The sequence below is a fragment of the Mytilus trossulus genome, chromosome 7 (genome assembly GCF_036588685.1).
Source record: "Mytilus trossulus isolate FHL-02 chromosome 7, PNRI_Mtr1.1.1.hap1, whole genome shotgun sequence".
In the NCBI taxonomy this organism is placed as follows: Eukaryota; Metazoa; Mollusca; class Bivalvia; order Mytilida; family Mytilidae; genus Mytilus; species Mytilus trossulus.
Window position 1 is genome coordinate 73,566,302 of NC_086379.1, and position 24,162 is coordinate 73,590,463.

General features: G+C 32.1%; 1 protein-coding gene across 1 annotated transcript; it reads right to left on the reverse strand.

Annotated features, from left to right (window-relative positions):
• Positions 1-1,848: 1,848 nt before the first annotated feature.
• On the reverse strand, positions 1,849-21,386 carry LOC134727254 (PI-PLC X domain-containing protein 3-like). Its single transcript, XM_063591633.1, has 3 exons — positions 21,273-21,386; positions 9,779-9,908; positions 1,849-2,771 (listed from the first exon to the last, which is right to left on the reverse strand). The coding sequence occupies exons 1-3, from the start codon at positions 21,360-21,362 to the stop codon at positions 1,930-1,932; spliced, it is 1,062 nt and encodes a 353-aa protein (XP_063447703.1). The 5' UTR covers positions 21,363-21,386; the 3' UTR covers positions 1,849-1,929.
• Between the last annotated feature and the right edge of the window lie 2,776 nt (positions 21,387-24,162).

Consider the following 24,162-nt stretch of genomic DNA (forward strand, 5'->3'; position numbering starts at 1 on the left):
ATATATTTAATAGACTAAAATCACAACTGAACCATAGTAATTTAATCCGAGCGAAAAAGGACTATAAAACACTAGAACGTCGCCTGAAACGAGAGTATATGCGCACCGAAGGAAACATGTTAGACATAATGAGACTTACAAACCCAAAATTGTTTTACAAGAAATTTAAAAGGAAAGCGTCTCCTAAACATGCTGTACCATTAAAGTTGTTCCATGAACATTTTAAGTCATTGTGCTCATCAGACACAGATGCTGTACTGGACGACAGCCAATTTAATAACACTGATGGTGAATGCGTCTATGAGGAACTTGATAGAGAAATTACAGAAAATGACATTTTGAAAGCTATTCGTAACCTTAAACGTGATAAAAGTCATGGAGTTGATGGAATTCTTAACGAATATTTTATTGAATACAAAGATGTGTTTATGCCTGTATTACTGTACATTTTTAATGGAATTTTACAGTCCGGAATTTTCCCTACGGACTGGGCTAAAGCCATACTTATACCTATATTCAAGAAGGGTAATGTGCTTGATCCGAACAACTACAGAGGGATTAGTTTAGTCAGTAATTTTGGAAAGTTATTTACGTCCGTTCTCAATCAACGTTTAATAGACTGGTCGGAAACGTTTGATATTGTGACCGATGCCCAGTTCGGCTTTCGCCCAGGTCTGGGTACAGTAGATGCTATTTTTTGCTCTTACATCATTAATTTACAAATCTTTATCAGCCAAAAATCGTTTTTATTGTTGTTTTGTAGACTACACAAAAGCTTTTGACACTGTTCAAAGATATATGTTATGGTATAAACTATCTAAAATTGGTATACAAGGTAAATTTTTAATGGTTATCAAAGCAATGTATTCTAATGTAACTTCTTGTGTAAGTGTTGATGGGTTCAATTCTGATTATTTTACTAATGAAGTAGGTTTGATGCAAGGTGAAGTCTTATCACCGATATTTTTTTCTATGTATGTCAATGATTGTGAAATGGCTTTTATAAATAGTGACTCTATTCCTTATGAGATGAAGGAACTAAATTTATTTTTACTAATGTACGCTGACGATATGGTTATTTTTTCAGAAACTGTATCTGGGTTACAAACATTACTTGATACTTTGTATGATTATACCTCCAAATGGTCACTTAGTGTGAATATAGCAGAAACGAAAATTGTTGTTTTTAGAAAGGGTGGTAAAATACATGACAATGAAAAATGGTATTATAATAACCAGGAAATAGAAGTTGTAGATAAGATGCCTTATGTTAGAAATTTCGGTCTGTCATAAATGTCCATTGTCCTTGAACACTTTTGCATGGTTCAGTGACGGCTTGAAAAAAGTTAAGATTTGTTTGTAATATAAATTTCTCTCTATGATAACTATATTTGTTTTGAGTGTACCTTGCAAGGTCTTCATGCCCTTCAAACAGTTTTCACTTGACCTCGACCTCATTTCATGGATCAGTGAACAAGGTAATTTTTTGGTAGTCAAGTCCACATCTCAGATTCTATTAGCAATAAGTCTAGTATATGTGTTGTATGGAAGGATTGTAGGGTGAACATGTCCAACTGGTACGTGTCATATAACCTTTACCTCATTTTCATGGTTCAGTGTTTATAATTAAGTTTTTGTGTTTTTGACTGTTTTTCTTATACTGTATGCAATGGGTCTGCCATATTTGGTGTGTAAAATGATCAAGAATTAATTTACAACAGATATACACGTTATAATGACATTGATTGTTCTGATTTTATGATAAGTGAGAGGAATTGGGTGTTTCAAAACATACGTGAAATGGGTAAGTCAAATCAACACACCAACATGTTGACAATTGTAAACACCTGTGTAAATGATTAGATTTTAACATATAATAATGTGTTTCCAGGAAGGTGTAAACTTGTTTTTACAGTGTTATTGCTTTGTTTATAGAGATTTATTGTTAGCACTAATAACTGTTTTAATAAAATCATGTTCTTCGACGAAATCTGCAAAGATGATGTTAAACGGAATATTCGGACGAGATTTTATCCACTTCACAATAATCTCTAATATTGGCGTGACAAATTCATAAAGATTTGAAAAACTTTTCACTCTTTCCAAGTAGTAGTCATCTTCGAAGGGAGTCAATATTGCAGGCCACACCAGTATAATATCTTTTCTAGAAAGGTTTTTGTATTCATGTAAGAGATTGTCCACCACTGAATATTTATTTGATGTAGATGGCCACAAAATATCAACTTCATCACGTGACCATATATGATCGTGGTCTTTACATTTGTTTGCACTACCATACAATACTATTACACGCTCGTTTAATTCCCATAATTTTGACAGTGTTATTTTACTTACAGTCATATTATTGTACAAACATTTTTTCCTATTCAATATCATTTTATTGAAAGATTTTTCAATTATCGTACAAAGGGATCGGTGATTATATTTTCTCATATTGTAAAAATGGTTGAAGTCTAAAAAGACTACTTCTTTCTTATTTTTATCAAGGAAGCTCCGAATGCCTTTCAAGTACTCTTCGACAGTTTTATGGCTGAACAGCCCGTGGACAAAATGAAAATTCCCTGTCACAGGGTGCTTAATAGTCCGGAGATCAAAGTATCGAACGCCAATCTTCAATTGCTCGGTAAAATCAAGGTTTTGTGTTTTAAACCATCTTTCGAACTTTTCTTCGGCCAATTCAATGTATGAAGTGACGTCGATTGCTCTTCCACCTCCCGGGTCAAGGTCGAATGATGCAGAATCATGTGATCCTACCAATCAAATACAAATAAATATCACTTATTACTAACTAAAAACAATTACTGGAATAGTCCAAGTAAATGCTTTCTTATATATATATATATATCTCATATGACATATATGTTAGTTTCATTCTATAGGTTTCTGTTATCTTTTTACAGCGGATGACCATGAGGGCTTGCCGGCTTATTACTATCTCCTAGATTTCCATTACGCAATATTCGTTTTTCGGTTTTTAACCGATCTATGAACATAATATATACGTAGCTATAATCAAGTGCAAACTAAAATTCCCTATCGCCTGTTATAAAATCATTTTCTTCAATGAATACTCATCAATACTTTTTAAAGAAGATACATTAATAGTATTAAAATATTTTGTTATATGCATGTACATATAAGTGAAAAATCATTGCTATCTATGCACACGCATGAGGAATAATATCTCAAGAACGCTGCAATCTTAAGGAACGATGCTTAAACATTTTTTTGCGGGAAAATACAAAGGCCTACTCAAATCTATTCTATTAAAAAAATCGAATTATTACAGAAGAGTGATGTGTCCACCATGCACTTGCACTATTATTAATATAGTAGAATAGAATGGTATACAAATGCATGAAAATTATATATACATGTAACTGTAATATACAAGAATTAATATAATATATAACAATTAACCAAAGTATACTGATTTGAAACACTACAATATAATAGTCATTACGGTGAGGATGAATTCCCTCTGATTAATTTATCATTCACGAACTTGTCCTAGAAAAAAAAATATCTGTACATTAACCTCACTTTCAGGTATAGAGATGTGATTTCTTTTCCGAGACAAGTGCTTGTCGGACCATCCACAAGACCTTGCGGTCATCCGATGTTCAGTACTTCAGTACTTTGATTTCTTTGGGCCATGACATTATCTATTTTTGCTTTGTGTTATCATTGTTGATTGGTATCGTTTCTCTTCATTTGCAACCGATAAACAACAATCATTGTACTGGTACTGATAATAAGTGGTATTAAATGTATACTCCTATTATTTTCTCGTCTTTTGAACGTTTTTTTTCTCAATGATTGTACAATGTGGTTACCATTGGTAGTCTCAGTTTGTATTAAATGACCACTTTACAGTTCTTCAATTTTATTCAAGATTCCTTAGTATGTTTTGATAATGCCCTGTGATTTTCAAGTGTAACTAGTATGATTTTAAAGCTCTCAGTTGTGGTGATGGAAGAAAGAGAAGAATTAAGCAGTCGTATCTGCAATTTAACAGTTGCCAATGTGTGCTCTTTTTTTGTTTGTTCTATTTTTTCCCAGTAATATGAAGAGGATATGGAGAAGTGTCACTGGTGGATCAATTCATAAGCCTGGTACCTTTGATAACTATTTATACCAAAGTTCGATGCTGTATTTGTCACAACGTTTTGTAAATTTGGGTCAACATAGCTGTTCAACTTTGTGCTTGTTATGAGCTTTACAACTATTTTGGTCTGAGCATCACTGATGAGTTGTATGTAGACGAAACGCGCGTCTGGCCTATCAAATCATAATCTTGGAACATTTGATAGCTAAGACATAAAATCTTCATCATATCAAATATTCCTAGTGTTTCAAATGACAACATACATTGATATTGAAAAGACTTAAGGTGAAATCATAATCTTTCAATCAGTTTAATTGAAGTCTGGAGCTGGCATGTCAGTTAGTCTAGTCAAAATAGATGAAAAATGTGGCCAACCTCAAAAAAATTGCAACAGAATTAATTTTGGTATTTTTCAATTCTAAAAGGCCTTCTTTGTAACATACTAAAAGTCTACCAAAATATCTGAGTGGGAAAATGGATTTTTGGGTGAAAAATAGCAAAATTTGACAAAAATATCGAAAAACTGGGAAAAGCTTGTTAAGCATTCATTATTGATGATAATCATTTCAAATAAAAAGTTTTACAACAGGTTATACAGTGTTTATAAAATGATTTATAAAAAAATATTCTATTTTTGAATAAGCATGAAATTTTAGGTGAAAACATCCGATTTTTGTTGGAATTTGAGATTTACAAAGCATGAATTGATTACAAACAGTACAGCAAAAATATAAATATTGGTAAAAGAGGTTCATTTGATAGTTCAAAAAAGACAAAAACCTTTATTCTAACCATTCCAAAACTTTACAGCAATACTTAATTTGGTAAATGGTGATTTTGGGTAAAATATAGCAAAATCATCAAAAATCGTTAAAAAATGGAAAAACACCAATTTGGAATTTTAACTGTTTTCAAAACACTCTAAAAATAAAAAATAAAATCTTAATAGAATAATAATCAGATCAAACAAAATTCATAGTTAAACAAATTTGAAAATAGCTGATTTTGTGTGAAAAAAGCTAAATTTGGCCCAAAATTGTCAAAAACTGGAAAAAAACTAATAAAATTCATAGTTTTTTAGAAATCAATTAAGATGTTAGTGAAAATTTATTTATATTATTTATAAGAAAAAGTGCAATGCTTAAATTCATACTATGTTAACCAGCAAGTGATTTTAAGGATGTTTGCTTGTCATGTTTTGGAATTTTTGTAAAATTTTAAAATACTCTGGTTTCATCCATTTGAATGCCTTAAAAAAAATTGCCCATCGACCCCCATTTTTCTTTTTATAAATCATTTACATACATAATTATAAGCCATTTGTAAAAGTCTTATAAAATCTTTTTTATTTTTTAATAGTTTTTGAGAACTCTAACTGGTCAATTGATAAAGCTATGAAAAATCAAGTGAGAATATTTTCCCGCCAAAATTCTAATGGCTAATATCTCAAAAACAACCACATTGACCCCTTTTTAATTTTTGCCATTTTGATTTCTTAATTAATCCCCTATCAATATATACTAGTGTTATTGAAAGCTATTTATTTTGAAACTGTGCAGCGTGTTTACCATGCATAATGAAAGGTAAAAAGTCTCAATGACCAAAACTGATCATGATTTAAAAGTAAATGACAAGATACATGGACACATTTTTTTTTAAAGATTATTCCATCGTTTTCTGTATACAACAAATATCTGTTCATCAGTAAAGTCAGATTTGGCAATGGGAACAGAATTAGAACGATTCAAACCACAACATTCACCGCATCCTACCCAACACTTTCAAAGACCATTTTGTCTAAACGCATTATTTGGTGTTGCAGTTATGCTTACAGTTGCATCTTATAATGATAAAACTTTTATCAGGTGCAGGAGGAAGTTCCATCAAAATTGGACAAAGTTTTCCACATGAAATTCTCAACCATAGTCTGCATGGTCTGTAGGATCTATGTCAACTTCTCATTCACTTTTGGCACCGATTATACACTCAAACTCAAAGACTATGAAATTGCCCTGAATCGGATGCTTCTTCTCCTGCTTTGATGATATCTACTTTAATGAAGCCTTATTCATGAAAACTTGATCTTGTTGATTAAGTTTTTTTAATGAAAGTCCTTTGCCTATTCCAAAAAGCCTAGATGATGAGTTACAACCTGTTATAGAATGCAAAAAGAGCAACAAATTACAAACATCCTCCCAAAGAAATCCTTTAGACTGTTCTATGTTCCATATTTTCATTTTTTCAGATTTAAAAATAACCTGTTTGCACTGTTGATTAATGATGAAGAACAGTAACACCAACAGATCTGTATCTTGACCATTTACTATGACTGCTTAAGACAAAGCACAATCCAAAGATCTGCATTATGAGTCATATTCTTACATTTAATGTTATTATCCTGTAGCTTGTCACAAAGCACCTTAATAATATAGATATAGGAAGATGTGGTTTGTTCAAACTGTTTGACATGAACAGTTCTGTTTAAGTTTTGCAAGTCATAGATGAGGGGAAATTGATGTTCTTCAAAACAATGATTTGTTCTACGCAAATGTGTAATATCTTTAAGTGAAGGAAGTTCTTGATAACTTTCAAAAATTATTACAGGGTCTTTGTTTGTGTAATGTCTCCAAATGATATAACATGTGTCAAATGAAGTCGTTACAATATGCATCCACCATCAAGGACATACTGCAGACCCTCACCATCTATTTATATATGTTTTTAGAAAGTCTGAATCTGGCTTTGACTTAGCTTTGGCTGCCAATGTTGTTGATTGGTTTGAATTCTTGTAGCTTTAACTCTATTTTTCGCATTTCATCGACTCTAACGTTTTATTTCAAAAACTTACTGTTTTTTTTCAACGTTAATGGCAGGCTCTGCCTTAACACCTGTTTCAATATTTATAAGTGGAACATAATTAGTAAAATGATTTCTTTCACTAAGGTACTCAAGAATTGCAAGAGTGTCTACCCTGTCTCGTTCTTTATTTGTACGGTTAGCTTCGTGCTAATCACTAGTCCAGTATGCAACACCAGTGAGATCTTGCATGGCAATGTTTTAGTCTTCACAAGCTGGCATAGATAGTATTCATTGTGATCGTTGGGATTCACCCATTCCTCTGCCTCAGTTTAGACCTCCATAAGATTTGACACTTCTCATCAAGATCTCTTCTATAGTCAGATCTGTACATGTATGTACTATGTAGTATTGATGAAGAAAATAATCTAGTATCCAAAGGAACTTTTCATGTCAAACAGTTAAAACAGACAAGTTCTTATTAACATGCTTTGTGACACGCTAAAGCATATAATACCATTAAATGTAAGAATGCAATTGATGATGCAGATCTTCTTATTGTGCAAACAGCATTGTCTTTAGAAGTCATAGTAAATGGTGAAGATAAGGATCTATTAGTGCTACTGTACGTATTCATCATATGGTCAGAGACCACAATTATTTCGTAGTGCATTTCTTTTAGAACATGTGTGTTACTACTTTTGAGACAAATTATATCAAAATTATAGAAAACTTCATCTGCTCTAACTCAAAATATGGACAATTTTATGTTTAGGGCGTCAAGAATTTTTTTGACAGCTTCCAAAGTGCTAAATTGTAACCTTTTTAAGCTAGACCAATTCTCTAATTTCCTTGAAAATTATGGACCCAAATTTTTTTTACAGTTACTGTGTAATATCACCCCCTACTTGCAATATGAGGCATTATAATTAAACATGGAGAATACATTTCAGAAGGGGTATAAAAAAAAAATGGCAAGTTACCACTGTCAACACTGTCTTGGACCATGTTAATCAACAGTGCAAACAGGTTAGGTATTTTTAAATATGAAATAATGAAAATATGGAACAAAGAACAGTCTAAAGGTTTCTTTGGGAGGATGTTTGTAATTTGTTGCTCTTTTTGCATTCTATAACCGGTTGTTACTCATCATCTAGGCTTTTTGGAATAGGCAAAGGACTTCCATTAAAAAAACTTAATCACAAATATCAAGATCTAGGCTTTATTAAAGCAGATACCATCTAAGCAGGAGATGAATCGTTAACATGTCTATATGGAGGAATTGACATTTTTGTCTGAAGAAAATTAAAATCCATAGTAATTACTGGAAACACATTGGTTCAGGTGAAAAGTTTACCACCAACATCAGATACAGGGCAACTTCATAGTCTTCGAGTGAACATGTATTATCAGAAGAAGTTGACATACATCCTACAGATTATGGTTGGGAAATCAAAAATGGAAAACTTTATCCAATTTTGATGGCACTTCCACAGACGTGATAAGCTTCTTAACATTAATAGATGAAACTATAAACAAAACTATGACACCAAACCATGAGTCTGTCGAAAAAATGGTTTCTGAAAAATATGAATAGTATTTTTTTCCTGTTTTTGACGATTTTTAGACAAATTAAGCTGTTTTCACCTAACATCAGTTATTTTACTATTTGTTTTACAATGCATTTTGTTTGATCTAACTATAATTTTATCAAGATTTCCAATTTTTTTTATTTTTGAGTGATTCTAAAGCAGTTTAAACTCCAAATTGGTGTATTTCCAGTTTTTAACGATTTTTGATTGATTTTGTTATATTTTACCCCAAATCATCATTTTCACTATAAGGAATTGCTGTAAAGTTTTGGAATGATCAAAATAATGGTGTTTGTCTTTATTGAAAATTAAATGAACTACTTTTATCTTTTTTTATCTTTTTCATGTCTGTTTTGGTAATCAATTCACACTGTGTGAATTTCAAATTCCAACAAAATCGGATGTTTTCACCTAAAATTCCATGTTCATAAAAAAAACTCCTATTTTTTATTATTTTATTTCATAAACACTGTATAAATTGTTGTAAAACTTTTAATTTGAAATGATTATCATAAAAAATGAATGTTGAACAAGCTTTTCCCAGTTTTTAGCTATTTTTGACTAATTTTGCTATTTTTCACCCAAAAAAAATCCATGTTCCCACTCAGATATCTTGGTAGACTTTTGGTATGTTTCAAAGAAAGCCATTTGGAATCGAAAAATACAAAAACTAATTCTGTTGCAATTTTTTTGAGGTCAAATGCTATTTTGACTAGACTAAGTTAACTGCTAGTAGTCTGTTGTTATCTATGTATAATTGTCAATTTGTTTATTTTTTTGGGGTTTCATCTTCTGAAATCAGACTCAGACTTCTCTTGAATTGAATTTTAAATGTACGTATTGTTATGCATTTACTTTTCTACATTGGCTAGAGGTATAGGGGAGGGTTGAGATCTCATAAACATGTTTAATCCCGCCGCATTTTTGCGCCTGTCCCAAGTCAGGACCCTCTGGCCTTTGTTAGTCTTGTATTATTTTAATTTTTGATTTTTGTGTACAATTTGGAAATTAGTATGGCGTTCATTATCACTGAACTAGTATATATTTGTTTAGGGGCCATCTGAAGGACGCCTCCGGGTGCGGGAATTTCTTGTTACATTGAAGACCTGTTGGTGACCTTCTGCTGTTGTTTTTTCTATGGTCGGGTTGTTGTCTCTTTGATACATTCCCCATTTCCATTCTCAATTTCATTATAAAAGTGCAAATATCAATAACTTGATGGTAAAAACTACTATCTTAACACTTTTCGTGTGATTGTTACCTGGTATTACAAGATCTTTCATCTGGGTTTGCTCTGTAACGTATGGCGAAAGATGTTCCATCCATTTTTCAGGGTGTTCCTCCGGAACCCATTTCTCTACTTTAATGCTCATATTTTTATTGGAGGATACCTGTAGATTATATTTATATAATTTGTCCAAAATAACAGCCCAATAATGTTAGATCTGTAAATTAACGTTAGCACATTTTTGTTCTTCCCTGGTCCATATTCGAACTAATGCTATTGTGATGTCGTTGTTCCGCTATAGACCAAATGAATATTTTTTTCGATATTCATTTGAATTAGTTTTTAACAAAATGTCTTCTCGATCTATAAATTGTTACGCTAACTTTATAAAGTAAAAGCAAGCAAAAGTTATCATTCATAAAAGAGGGTGGTGGGCAAGACCTTTTTATGTTAACTGGTTTGCCCTTATCAAGGTGTTGTTAACTGTTATCTGAGATATATTAAAGCTGTTAACTGTTTTCAACTCACTTTGTTAACTGTTATCTGCGTTTTCGCATTTTTGTTAACTGTTTTTGCCAAAATCAGTGTTGTTAACATATTAACGGACCCCCTTTTGCCCCCACCCTCATAATACCTATGAAAATTTGACAGTAATAATGATTATTCGATTGATAATGAATATATAGAAATCCGTTTACTAACGGTTCTGCGTGCATTCCTGTATGGACACGTGGTTATGTGATAAAACAATTATCACATCTATAATACTAAAATTACGAGGTCTAATTTGTCAGCCGTCATCACGTAAAAAAGGACGAATCAAAGAATTCAACTTTATATACAACTAATATAGTACAAAGGTGTAGATTAAAAATTACACCACTCCAGGTCCTTTTGTTTTCGTCGCAGTGTAGGAAGGCGAAACGAGAGAGTTCGTTGAACTTATGAAAAATGCCATTACTATTAGAGGTTTCTCAACATCTTACGAACGAACGAAAATCGCCCTAACTTGACGTAACTTGTCGTAACGAGAAAAGAGGGAGCAGTAATTTATCTTATAATATTGGATTATCAGCTGTGCTCTGCTTCCCTTTGAAATGTCTTTTATATGTAAAATATGCATGCTTGATTTTTTAAAACCATTTTGAATCAAGTACATATTATATTTATTTGATATTATATAATATATAATATACAATTTACTGTTCAATCAACACTGTTGAAAGTCTTATTGATCTATAAATTTAAGTGAAGAATATTTAATCAAAGGACAGTAATCGTACAAGAAATTATAATAAACATGATGGCAACATCACTTTTTAGTATATGTGAAAAAGGTAAATGAGACAATATCTGAAAAAGTCGATTTTCCATGTCCCCAACTTCACCAGAAATTATTTTTTTATTCAACCATCTTTTTTGAAAATTTCAAGTTTTAGTATAAACTAAATTATATACTAGTAATGCACCAACCCCTGACAGTTAAACACTCATTCTTATATTTCTTCCAATAAAATATTGTAATTTAAATGTTCAACCCCCCCTAAAATCATGTTGTCCCATGTGTTTTTTGGAAAACTAAATCATTCAAATAATATCCAAATTAATTAAACAGGCGTCCGATTCTCACATATATGATGAATTATATAATAAACTTGCCCTTAATTTGTCTTTTTATATTATAACTATAGCATGTAATAAAATTTTGCAAATTTTAAGACAAAAAAAATTTGTCCCCAGAGGTGATTTCCCTCCTGTTACCACTGAGTTTTTTTACCTGTGGAAACGTTTACAAGACCAATAGTTATTTTCCCATTATGTTTTGTGAAGAGCATCATTTCCTGAATGCATAAGTTCAAAAAAATAGTTGAAAAGGCGGCCAGGTTTGAACATTCAAGCCCATCCAAGGTAAGAATTTATAGAAAAATACTTATTGGTGTTCCATCCTGTTATAGCCTTTTCTTCCACTTTCTGAGAATATTTTTAAGTGTGCACCACAATATTAAGTGTGTTTTATATCATCTTTTTAAAAGTTGTAGGACACAGGAAATACACTTACATTTAATGTGATAAAAAGGACAAAAACTATCGCGTAATTCCTTTCTGTTACTTCCTGTCATGTTACCTGATAAAAAGTAACAGCATAACCATCATTAGTAACAGGAAGGATATTAAAGACATTTTCACTGAAGAATCGAATAGTTAAACTTCTATATGTCAACCATTTCATTTAATATAAGTTATCACCACCATATCAAATAAATTTCAAAATAATATACAGTATATTGAATAACAAAATAGGGTTTTTGCTTTTGATAACAGCAGAGAACATTGTGCAATTTAAGTATAGTAGATAGTAACAGAAAGGAATTTATTTTCGAATTTTTCATTACCTAGGCAGATTTTTCATCTTGCAAATACAGTTTCAAAGACTAAATGACATTGTTTGCTGTTATCTTCCAATTGTGACCAATCTAAAATGATGTATTTTTCTTAAACTTTAAAATAAAGCAGAAAAATCCTTTCTGTTACCAACTCTGTCCTGTTACCGTTGTCCTGTTACTCAAGATTCTTTCATGTTACCGACATACCGAACTATATTTAAGTATATTTCTAAACCTTTTGTATTGCAAATGTTAAAATCAATAATTGGCATTTGATAAACTATTGCAGGATATACTAGTAAACCACAAATAATGTCTTAAACTTATTCCTTATTCCCATTAGAAACTTTTTAAAATTGATTCCCTTTGGTAACAGGAAAGAACTGGATTTTTTTGTACCATTTTTTAAATTGCCATTGTTTCCTTATTAAACAATTGTTTGAATTACAGACAACAGTTCCTAGATCCCAAATGTGTGTTCTTCGATTTGTGCTATTGAAATACCGGGTTTAAAGATTTTGTTTTTGTTTTTTTCTTATTGCCAAAAAATTGACTTTTTCAGATATTGTCTCAAATATAGATTCATGTATATGGATCGAAAGGGATAGGCTTTTTTTTTTTATCTTAGCTAGAAGCTGGTTAACGGTAAAAATTCTTTCGTGGACGTGAGGTAAAATAAATCTAGAAGTGAACGCCTTTCGATTTAAATTTGAAAAGAAAACATCCCAATAAGTTCCGGGATAACTTCTTTGCCCAAACCACTAAAATCCAAATGATATCTTCTTATTGATAAATTGTTATAAATTGGTAGACTTAACAAGAAAAATAAAAGAAAATATTAAAATACATATTTACACTTATATATTGTGGTTTTTTTTTGTTATCATGGCCTTTCTTATTCTATGTGTGTATGTTTCCTCTATAGTATAATTATGAGTATATACATATTTTTTTTTCTTGTTTATTGTTTCCGTTAATAAGCTTCTATGGCATACTATGCATTTTTCCTCTATTTTTCATATTTCTCATTTTTCTTTTTAGTTAGGGGTTTTGATAACTATGTGACTACCAGTTGTGTTAGGGCTGTAGCACTCATACTTTCAACAAGAACACACAAAACTCTATTTCTAACGATAGATCGAGTGCACCTTCGAATTTCTTTAACTGATTCCCAATAAATATAAGAAATAAAAAAGCTATGTTACGACACATCTATTCAAGATACTCTCCGATACGAAATAATGAAACTCATAGTATCTCGAACCGATTGGACCCGTAGAAGAGACGTGTGGATATATGAAATATATTAAAGTTGTGTTATTTCGATCACTTATCAATTCTTTACCAAACGCTCATTTCGCAATGAAATAAATTGAATATAACCCACTGAACGTTAAACACCAAAGTATCAATCAACCAATTGCAAACTAGATGTGTTGAATTTTTTAATCAAGGACATTATAAAAAAAATCTTTTTGAATGGATAAGGGAGATAAATCGAACGTATATATACGACATGTCAACAAACGGAACTCAACGTAAGAAAACGAAACAGTCAACAGAAAAAAAAAATTGGAACACGGATGTTTAATGACAACAATAAAATGAAAAGTTGCAAAAAAGGATATTAAGTTGTTTAAAACTGCTGTCTTTTAAACACACTGCAGTATCGGTAGACATTTATTATGGTTTTATTATAACAAAATTACTGCTCCATAACGATACGTTCGTAGAGTTTCGTCCGTTCGTAAGATGTTGAGAAACCTCTAGTACGAGAAAAAAAAACCAGTAAGTGACATTAAAAATTTGGAAGGACAGGTTAAAAAGTGTCGGGAGAATTACGCAATCCAGAGGATATTCCAATTGAAGCGATGAATATGTATCTAGCTAGTCCAAATAATTATGACGTCTGATGAGGCTATAATGCGGCGGCTATTTTTTTTTCTTTCTGGGACGCCTTCCTACGACGTCATAACGCTGAGGCAATGTATACGTCTGTAGTTCTAGAGCAAATTTTGGGGGGAACTTTGACACCTAAATTTGACATGAAACTTTCATTGCCGGTTAGAAATATTTACGTTGTTACAAAGTCTTATCTTTTTTGTGCCTATTGATGTAAAATATTTCCAAGAAATATCCAAACGAAAAGATAAAATTAGCTACGAATCCATTTGAGGTGGGCAAATAATAGTTTTTTTCAATATATTTTCCCACAATTACCAAAGAAACGTCACTTCCGGTGAATATAAAATTTAAAAACGGTAAAATCTAATGGACCCGAATTTCCGGAACGTTTGATTTACATTATCCGGGAATTCGGGTCTGTCAAATTTTAGCGATTTTAAGATTTATCTTTTTTGTTTTATCAAATTGTTAAAATTGAACTTTTTTTCTCCTCTTTTCTGCAAAAATTTAATATGTGATAACTATATTATTTCATGTCTTTTCTAAATTGGCTCTGGTATCATCCCTCGACACATATGTGACCAGCTTAAGGTGCATTCACACGATACGATTCTCCGTTCGGCGATTTTCCTTTCGACTTGACACCGTCGCACAGGTAAATCGTACAGCGTTCTGTTCACACGATACGATTTTCCATTCGATTTTCATTCGATTTTTACCTGTGCACCTGCTTTCGACTAAAATCGTACGCGTGAACACTAAAATCTGAAGTCGAATGTCAAGTCGAAACGTCGTTTTGAAATCGAAACTTACGCTATTTCCATCCGACGTTTTTGCTGGAATCGGACCGTGTGAACGTCAAATCGACTTAATTTATCAGTCGATTGAAAAAATCAAGCTTATTTTAATCGACAAATTAACATTTTCGCATCATTCTAAACGTTTTTAAGTCGTTCGGGAAACAAAGTCATCTTTTGTTCATAAACCTGGCCACCGTTTTACAAAGCCTTCGGAAGTCTACCCTGTCATTAGATCCATAATGACACCCATCATTAATTTTAAATCTTAGGTTTTACAGCCTTCATAAATAATGATCGTGAATAATATGTAAATCCTGGCATAATACTTACTACTGATATATTATCGTGTACTTGGCTAGGGGACTATGGTTAGACCAAGTTACGAAAAGGGGATGTGGGTCCTATAAATGATAAGAACTGGCGGACTTACATGGCGTTAATAGAGCGACAAGTCCTAGTAAATGCAATACACCCCTTAGCACTTCCAAAATCAGGAGGTACATTGGATGAACTTGCCTGTTCAAGAATTACAAAAAAATAAAGGAAGATTAAGGAAGTGTTTCATACACAGGCGCTTGCATGTTTCTATCCATGGGAAGACCCACTATCAACATATCTCCAAAGAATGACGAGGGGTCAGCATTTGTTTGTCGTGAGCAGTTCCGTGAATTTAATGTACAAGCCGTATATGATGCAAATCTTAAGTAGTAATTCACTTTTAACTCAACTTATTTCCTTCCCGGCTTAGACTAGACTAGACACTGTTCTAAATTAGGCTTTCTATCACGTCCGCGTTCTGGTATCTATTTATAAATATTTCACTTCAGACACAGTGGTAATCGACAAAGCGTTTAAAAGAGGATGTTTTATTCCCAAATAAAAGACTAAGAGCTCATAATGAATTGATTAATACAATGTGTTATCATTATTTTGTTTTTACAAATAAATCACCAAAAACAATATACATAGTTACAAAAGTATAAATTGCACCTATTTTGAAAAAAAAATCACCTACGTTTTTTTTTATTATTTAGACAAAAATTTCCTTTCTGTGTTTATTTTTGTAGAGGTATCATTGTTTACACCAATTTAATTTTGAATTTTGAAAAAAAATGTCGATTTTAAAAGCTCACTAGAGCTTGTGTTACTTTGTTTACTATTCATCGACAATAAATAAAACTTTGCCGATTTTGAATTCATATTGAATCAAAGAAAAAATGGTCTGAACAGACCTCAAAACGATCCAGGATTCCGTAATGAGGAGTACCCAAATTGCAACGTCCATCCTTAAATTTGAATAACAGATGTTTTGTTCCATTTCTCCAAATATAAAGATTATAGAATACATTGATAGAACGTCGCTAGCCGATGTATTTTCTTTGATATAATCATACACTAGATGATGCCCGCGAAATTGCAGTACTTCTGGCTTCATCAGGAACCAACCCCTGTTGTATATCAGAAACCATTGACGATAATCCAAATTATAAAAATAGGTCAAACTTTCTTAGCTCTTGAAATAGTCGTGTCATCTAAAAAATTATAAATTTCTGGATCTCGAGGTAAGATTCAGTTTGATCTGGGAATGTATGAACTGGGAGTATAGCTTATAGGATCATATTAATACTAAAAATTCGAATGGACATTTTAGAGGAAATCAAATCATGCTAGCTATTCCTTGTCCGACAATGTAATGACGTGCAGCGACCTTGAATCTTGGCAATTTTTTTTAAGGGGTTGCAAGGTCTCATATCCTTTTATTTTTTTCTAAGTTTTTCAATTTATAGTATTGCACAAATTGGACTATATCAAAGGTTCGAAGACCTTTAGCATCATTTAATAAAAAGGTAATATTTTCATATACTCATGCCACCCCTAAACCCAACTTTAGTTCGCACATGAATAAAGTTCTTTATTTTCCAATTAAAATATTTCGAAATAAGTTTTAAAAAAAAATAACAAATAATTATAAATACTAGAGAACATTATAAATAAGAATATGTGGTATAAATGCCATTGAGAGAACTCCGTATCCAAGTCTCAGCGAATTTAAGCTAACAAATACTGGTACAAGTACGAATTTCAACTCGGAGCCTCCTTTTGATTACCTGACCCGTAACAGCAAAATATAAAGGGTCCCAAAATGACCAGTGTACACATTTTCAAACAGTTAAACCAACGGTCTAATCTATTTACAAAACTGGAAACAATCCTAATGACCCGCAGGGCGCAGCTTCATACGACCGCAGAGATCGAACCCTGAACAGTTGGGCAAGTATGGACACAACATTCAAGCTTGATACAGCTCTGAATTTGGATTGGGATTAAATAGTTGATACACAATAGGTTTCTGACACAGAATAAATGTGGTCTAAAAAAAATAAATAATTAAATTGGACATTTTCTTATTATGGTCCAATATCCAAAACCTAAATACAAGGTTACATGTAGATTCAGCATATTAGATAACACCAAGAATTATTTTATGGTGAAATTAAATGAAGTTCAATTTTGAACCCTTTAGAACTCAATGTTGACCAATTTGACAAAGGGCCCGAACACCAAAAACATTAATACATGGTTAAATTCAGCATATCAAAGAACCCCATATATTCAATTACTTTTGTTGAAATCAAACAAAGTTTAATTTTGGGCCCCACTTTGGACAAACTTTAAAAATGGGTCCGTAATACAAGTACAGTCATGTTTAGATTCAGGATATCAAAGAACCCAAAGAATTCATTTCTTTTAGTTAAAATCAAACTAAGTTTGATTTTGGACCCTTTGGACCTTAATGTAGACTTATTTGAAAACGGGACCAAAAATTTAGAATCTGAATGATAATCCAATTTTTGATGAAATCAAACATCGTTTAATTTACACGATTAGATTCAGCATATTAGATAACCCAATTTTTGATGAAATCAAACATCGTTTAATTTTGGAACCTTTGGCCCCTTATTCCTAAACTGTTGGGACCAAAACCCCCAGAATCAATGCTTACCTTCCCTTTGTGGTCATAAAACTTGCGTAGATTTCTTCTTACTTATACTGAAGTTATTGTGCGAAAATAAAGAAAAATGCTTAGTTGTGCCTCTTTTTTGTCCCTTATTCACAAACCGTTGGGACCAAAACCCTCAAACTCAATTCAAACCTCCTTTTAGTGGTAATTAAGCTTGCGTTAAAATTTTATCGGTTTCTATTTACTTAAAAACTAAAGTTATTATCCGGAATCCATCCATCTTCGGACGATGCCGACGACAACGATGTCGACGACTTGATACCAATATACGACAAATATATAAAAACATGAAACTCTCAAACGACATTCATTAACAACAGGCCTTTGGACAGATGCATCATGATAATATAGCAAGTATGAATGTTTTAAAAGGCGTCAACCTTCGCCCTTACCTAAAAAGTAGTACGTATATGTATGACATTACAACACGAAAAGACACACTATAGAATATTAGTTAAGACTTAAATTACACAAAACATGTGCCTATTAAACAATGACGTACGTGTAGTAATAAAATTAAGACCCACGAAGCAACTCGGTTATCTGTTTTAGAGTTCCATTCTTTAATTGTATCGAGTTCTCTTTTTAATCTATATTTCAAGTTTCATATTTTGAATATTGAAATCGGGTTTAAATTTTCTACTAGCATTAATATTGATGTGAAAATATCCGTTACTTTTTTTTCTAGATCTGATAAGAAATCAACTCTGTTACACTAATATAATCGAAAAATTAAGAGTGTCACATGGTGTCTCTATATGTCGACTCGTCTCAATTACAATGTATGTTATTGTTCTGTAATTTATATATTCGCCATGATCCGCAATAAATTTTTGAATGTTATTTTGGCATGCCATACTTGATAGAAGTGCGGACGTGAAAGAAAACTTCAAAGTATCCTGACTTTTATAAAACATTATACTAAAGAGAGAAGTTGTATTAGAATTAAATTTTACACCGATATCAATAAGTTGGGTGTAGAATCTATTTTCAAAACGATGTAAGGCGTCAAAGAAAAAAATTATAATAGCCTTTCAAGACGTCATAATTATTTGGACTATAAAGAGTGTAGTATGAGTTATAAGGTTACCTATTTTCGGCATGTAATCTCTGTTTTCTAAATAAACACAGTTTTGAAAATAGATTCTACACCCAACTTATTGATATCGGTGTAAAATTTAATTCTGATACAACTTCTCTCTTTAGATACACGTATAATGTTGATGTAAGGCGTCAAAGAAAAAAATTATAATAGCCTTTCAAGACGTCATAATTATTTGGACTACACTCTTTATTGGGATAAATATTTCGCCAAGTTTGGGTCTAATTAGTCTTAACGGATCGGAAATTACAGGTTTGCGAAAAAACATTTATTACGGCCAGTACGATCCCTATGGTAGTGCAATGTGTATTAAAGATAATACTGAATAATAAAGAAATATAAAATATCTAATAAAGTAATAAAAGGTTCAGTTATACATTAAAAAAAAACTGGCTAGACGAAACAAATATTTTGGAGAATTTAGGAATAGTCCTTGGAAATTCATTATCAAATCACCATTCAATAAATAACTCAATAATATTTGTTAAAACTTTAATAATACTTGCGTATAAAGATAATTTCGGAAGTTACTGCGTTTAGAAACATAAAAAACGCACTTGTTCAAATCTGATGAAAATCGAATGGAAATCGTATCGTGTGAACAGAACGCTGTACGATTTACCTGTGCGACGGTGCCAAGTCGAATGGAAAATCGAACGGAAAATCGTATCGTGTGAATGCACCTTTATGGAGGTAGAACGTCATTGTGATAAAAACGCCGTAAATTACATGTGACTAGCCACTTCCAGGCTTAGGAGGGAAAATTGTCTAAAAATTGCTTTTTGTATATTTATATAGAATATTCAGAAACAAACTCTCTGTCATGTTATTATGACATACTTGTTGTAAAAGCAATGAAACGAGTCATTTCGAATAACGGTATGGAAATGAGACTGTTCTATGACGACTTTTATTTGTTGAAGTCACTAATATATAAAATACAAAATTATTGTATTTATTGGCTCTCAGTGGTGTTCAATAGCATATTTGAATAAAATTTCAAAAAATTAAATTTACTACAATACAAACAATTCTTAGCTCTATTTTAGAACATGTAATTTAAACTTGCTGAAATGAAGTTAGTTTAAAATTTGTCAAAGTAAGCTCTAAGAATTCCTTCTTTTAATTTAGATTTATTATCCATGTCTCTAAACATAGTATGCGAAGCGTAACATTTATAAGTAGGTGTTCTCATATATGCATTTGATATGGTGCATTTATTATGGATATTTTCCAGACTTCATTTTTGAAAGAAAATTTTTAGGAGCATTTTTGTTTTGTTTGTAGCTCAATTTGAAACATGTTATTTAAACTTGTTGAAATGAAGTTAATTTAAAAGTTGTCAAACTAAGCTCTAAGAATTTCTTTTTTAATTGAGATTTATTATGCATGTCTCTAAACATAGTATGCGACGCGTAACCGTTTATAAGTAGGTGTTCTCTTATAAGTATTCGATGCGGTACATTTATCATGGATTTATTTCAGACTTCATTTATGAAAGGAAATCTATAGAGCAGAAATTTGATTTTTTTTTATATCAATTTGAAATGTAGATTCAAAGATTTTTCAATTAAAACGATAAAGCCAAACTTCTTCAAAACTTATATATGATGTATAGTTCGGCGTCCGCAAAAAAGAAGCCAAGGAATGTTTTAATCTCTTCTTCACAAATACGTATTTCATTGAATCTCGATATTTATCATGTTTTTAATTTTTCTACCAATGACAAGCAATATTTGATGAATAAAATTATTATGTAGTTAAAAAATTAACAATGACGTTCTACCTCCATAAGCCTGCAAATGTCATGGCGGGTCACATATATAGAAATATAGGAGACTCGGGATGATACCAGGGCCAATATGGAAAAGGGCATGTTATAATCTATACATATTTACCCGGTGTATGTGGTGTGTTGCTCAGTCATTGGTTTCCAATATTGTGTTTCAGATACTGTTGTGCATCTTTTTTTCTTCTTTTTTTCGTTCTTTGCATTGACGTTGTGAGTTTATTTTCGACTAATCAGTTTGAATTTCCCTTTGGTATGTTTCGCCTTTCGATTACATATTCTTTTGATTACATTTTCATATTTCGTACTATATAGGTACTTTTTTTTAGTTTAAACATATGCACATTTTTTAGTACTATCCACAGATTTATCTATATAAATATTAGTATTGAATAAAAATAGATGTAAATCAAATCCGGTGTTCCTCTAGTCCTAATCGGCAATTAAAAAAAATAGTTTTTTGCCTTGAATTTGTATAGTATGCACTTAGGAACTTGTATAGTATGCACTCAGTTAGTTTCTTACCTTTGTAAAATCAAAACGGTACCATGATGTACCACAACCAAATATGACTAGTACAGTCAAAAGAAATACTTTGAAACGAAATAAAGACATCTCAATTCAAAACAATACTGTTGTGTTCGCATATTGCACGAATCACATACGACAGTTATTATAAATATGAACCAAATAACTGTTAACTCGGTTAGGCCCAGTGATTCAATTCCGCTTTTGAGAAGTGTGTCAAGCAAAATCAATGCATTATCCTATATGCAGTATTGAATTGAATAAGATTACATCACACAATGTCTCGACAGACTTGTTTTGGGGCATTGCCAAAGATTTTATGTGAATATTAACTATTGTAATGAGTACAAATATAAAAGTAAACTGATGTAATGAGTTTTCCAATGTAACATCGGAAGTGATATCCGCATCGTACGATTCTGAAAACTCGGAAGTCTAACGCCGACGCCCTATTTTGGAATGAACACGGACGCCAACGCCGTATAACATCCTTAAATTGGAACACGGACACCATACCTCAGGGTTCGACCATGTGACTCTGACCTCGAGACGCCGACGCCATATAAGGCTCTTAAACGAAAACCATACCTTAGAGCTAGGGAGCGCTCCACAGTTTGAAAATAAAATTAAAAATGAGCGACAATGTTTTATCATATACTATTCCTGGATTTCTAATACATAAACTGTTTGTGTTTACATGTGCATATGATTGTAATCAGTATCTGCCACATATTTGATTTTCAAAAGTTAAAACGCAAACCTTCAATAAGTAAATTTCTATTTCAGTCATTTTATTGTTTAGCTCATATGTGTTACCGACTTCGAAGGCCATTATAGGCATTGAGGTATTAGGGTAACAATACCTTAAATTATACTGAACAAATATTTGTTGGCTGCTTCCAAAATTCATAGTCATCTGTATATATATTTATATAGGGAAGTGTACATGAACTTTAGCTGTCTCTTTGAAATAGTGGCAGGTAAAATTATCTATATTCATTCCTTCGACCCTCTTTTTACCACCTACATCATTTATTTGTTTCTACTGGTTTTGTAAGAAAAAATTGCTAATATGTAATAGAGCTTGCTAAAAAAAATTATGTCACCGACATTTTTTCAGCATTCTTTAAGAAAAATAACATAAATAATCTTAGTAAATAATAGCAAATACATATGTAAAAAGTTATATATCTGGAAGCAGCTGTTTAAGTTCATGTACACTCGCTGAACCATTTAAGATATGTTGTCGGTAAATCAGCTATAGATCATGTACACCCGCTGAACCATTTGTTAATATGTTGTGTTTTAAAGAAATGCATGTCGCTTTCTTATTTTGCTCAGACAAAAATATGACCAGGATGCAAAATTACCAATTATGGCTATTAAAACTAAAACAAGTATCGTAGATAAAAAAACAATATGGGCATCTGTAGTTTAAACGGCATCGTTTAGTTTGCATATGGCACATATCACTGGTATAAACATGCCCAGTTACGCACTTCCGTCAGTACAATAGACTTTATCCAAGTGTCGTAGGCTTCAATCTTTTTTTATGTCTGGGGGGACTCCAATATAGTTAGTCCCATTCTTATAGATCTGGGGATACCAAATGATATTAAGTCAGAAAATGCACACAGTACAGTCAAACTTATTTCCAGAGATGCCGAGACAAAAAGAGAGTCCAGTCTCTGTTGAGCCATATAAATAACCATTCAAACAACGACAACCATCAGTCAGTTAACAGATCCAGTTACATCTCTTGAATCTTCACCGGTTATACCAATATATACTGCAGTTCCTATTGAAAAATGTTATGATTCCAGGACAGCACCTTCTTGTTTAACACCTAAAACAAACACATACTTCGTGTTGTCTGCTCTATGGTCGCTTCGACACATTCCCCATTTCCTTTCTCAATTTTATTTTTACTGAAGTTATCGTTTTAGATCAGTCACCATTGTTAATTAATCCGTCAACAAAGATAAGCACACCTACTAGCCCGAGAGTAGAACCATGTGATCCAGAAATTCCAGAGATGGATAGACGAGAGGTGATTTTCAAAGAGGAGATTCCTTTCTATTATCCGACAAGGAAAATAGACGTCAACAACGTTATGGGAAGGCATATGGTTGGTCAAACCTCCAACTCCCAAGTTAAGAATGTAGGGACGACCCTAAATTATATGTCCGTTAACCCCCATCGAGTTATCTAAAAACGGAGCAAGGGAATTCAGTACTGAGGTTAAAGTTTACCAGACGGTTATTTAGGAGTACGAAAGGAAGAGAAGGTGGCAAATTGAACTATCTATACACATGGAAAAAGTATTGCAACACCAAATTGAAATTCAAATTAAAAAAAAACTGTTTATTTTTTTGTGATATAATTTGTTAACATAGAGCAAGTTAACCATTATTTAAATCTGACCTGAGTTTTATCAATAAATATCGACTCGATAAGTTGGTATCTGCACATGCAGCAACTGTACGCGTAAAAAATAAAACATATGGTTTTATCCTCATTGTGTTCAACACTTTAAATAATCAAGTATATAAAGTTATGTGAAAAGTAAAATCACAAAATTACTGAACTTGATAATAACATGATTGACACCTTGTATATAATTGACACATTGGTCATCCACAACTCTTAACTGCAGCAAGATGAAAGATTATCAGCATGCGAGAAGCAGGTATGTCGCTGTGACAATTGCACGTATTGTTGATCATCACAATCCCACTGTAAGTCGTTTTGAGATTAAGAATCAGGCAACAAACGATGTTAAAGACCTTCCGAGATCAAGAAGACCACCTATAACATCTGCTAGGAAAAATAAAGCATAATGAAGGTTGGTCAGAAGGAAACCAATTGCAAACAAATCAATCCTGAA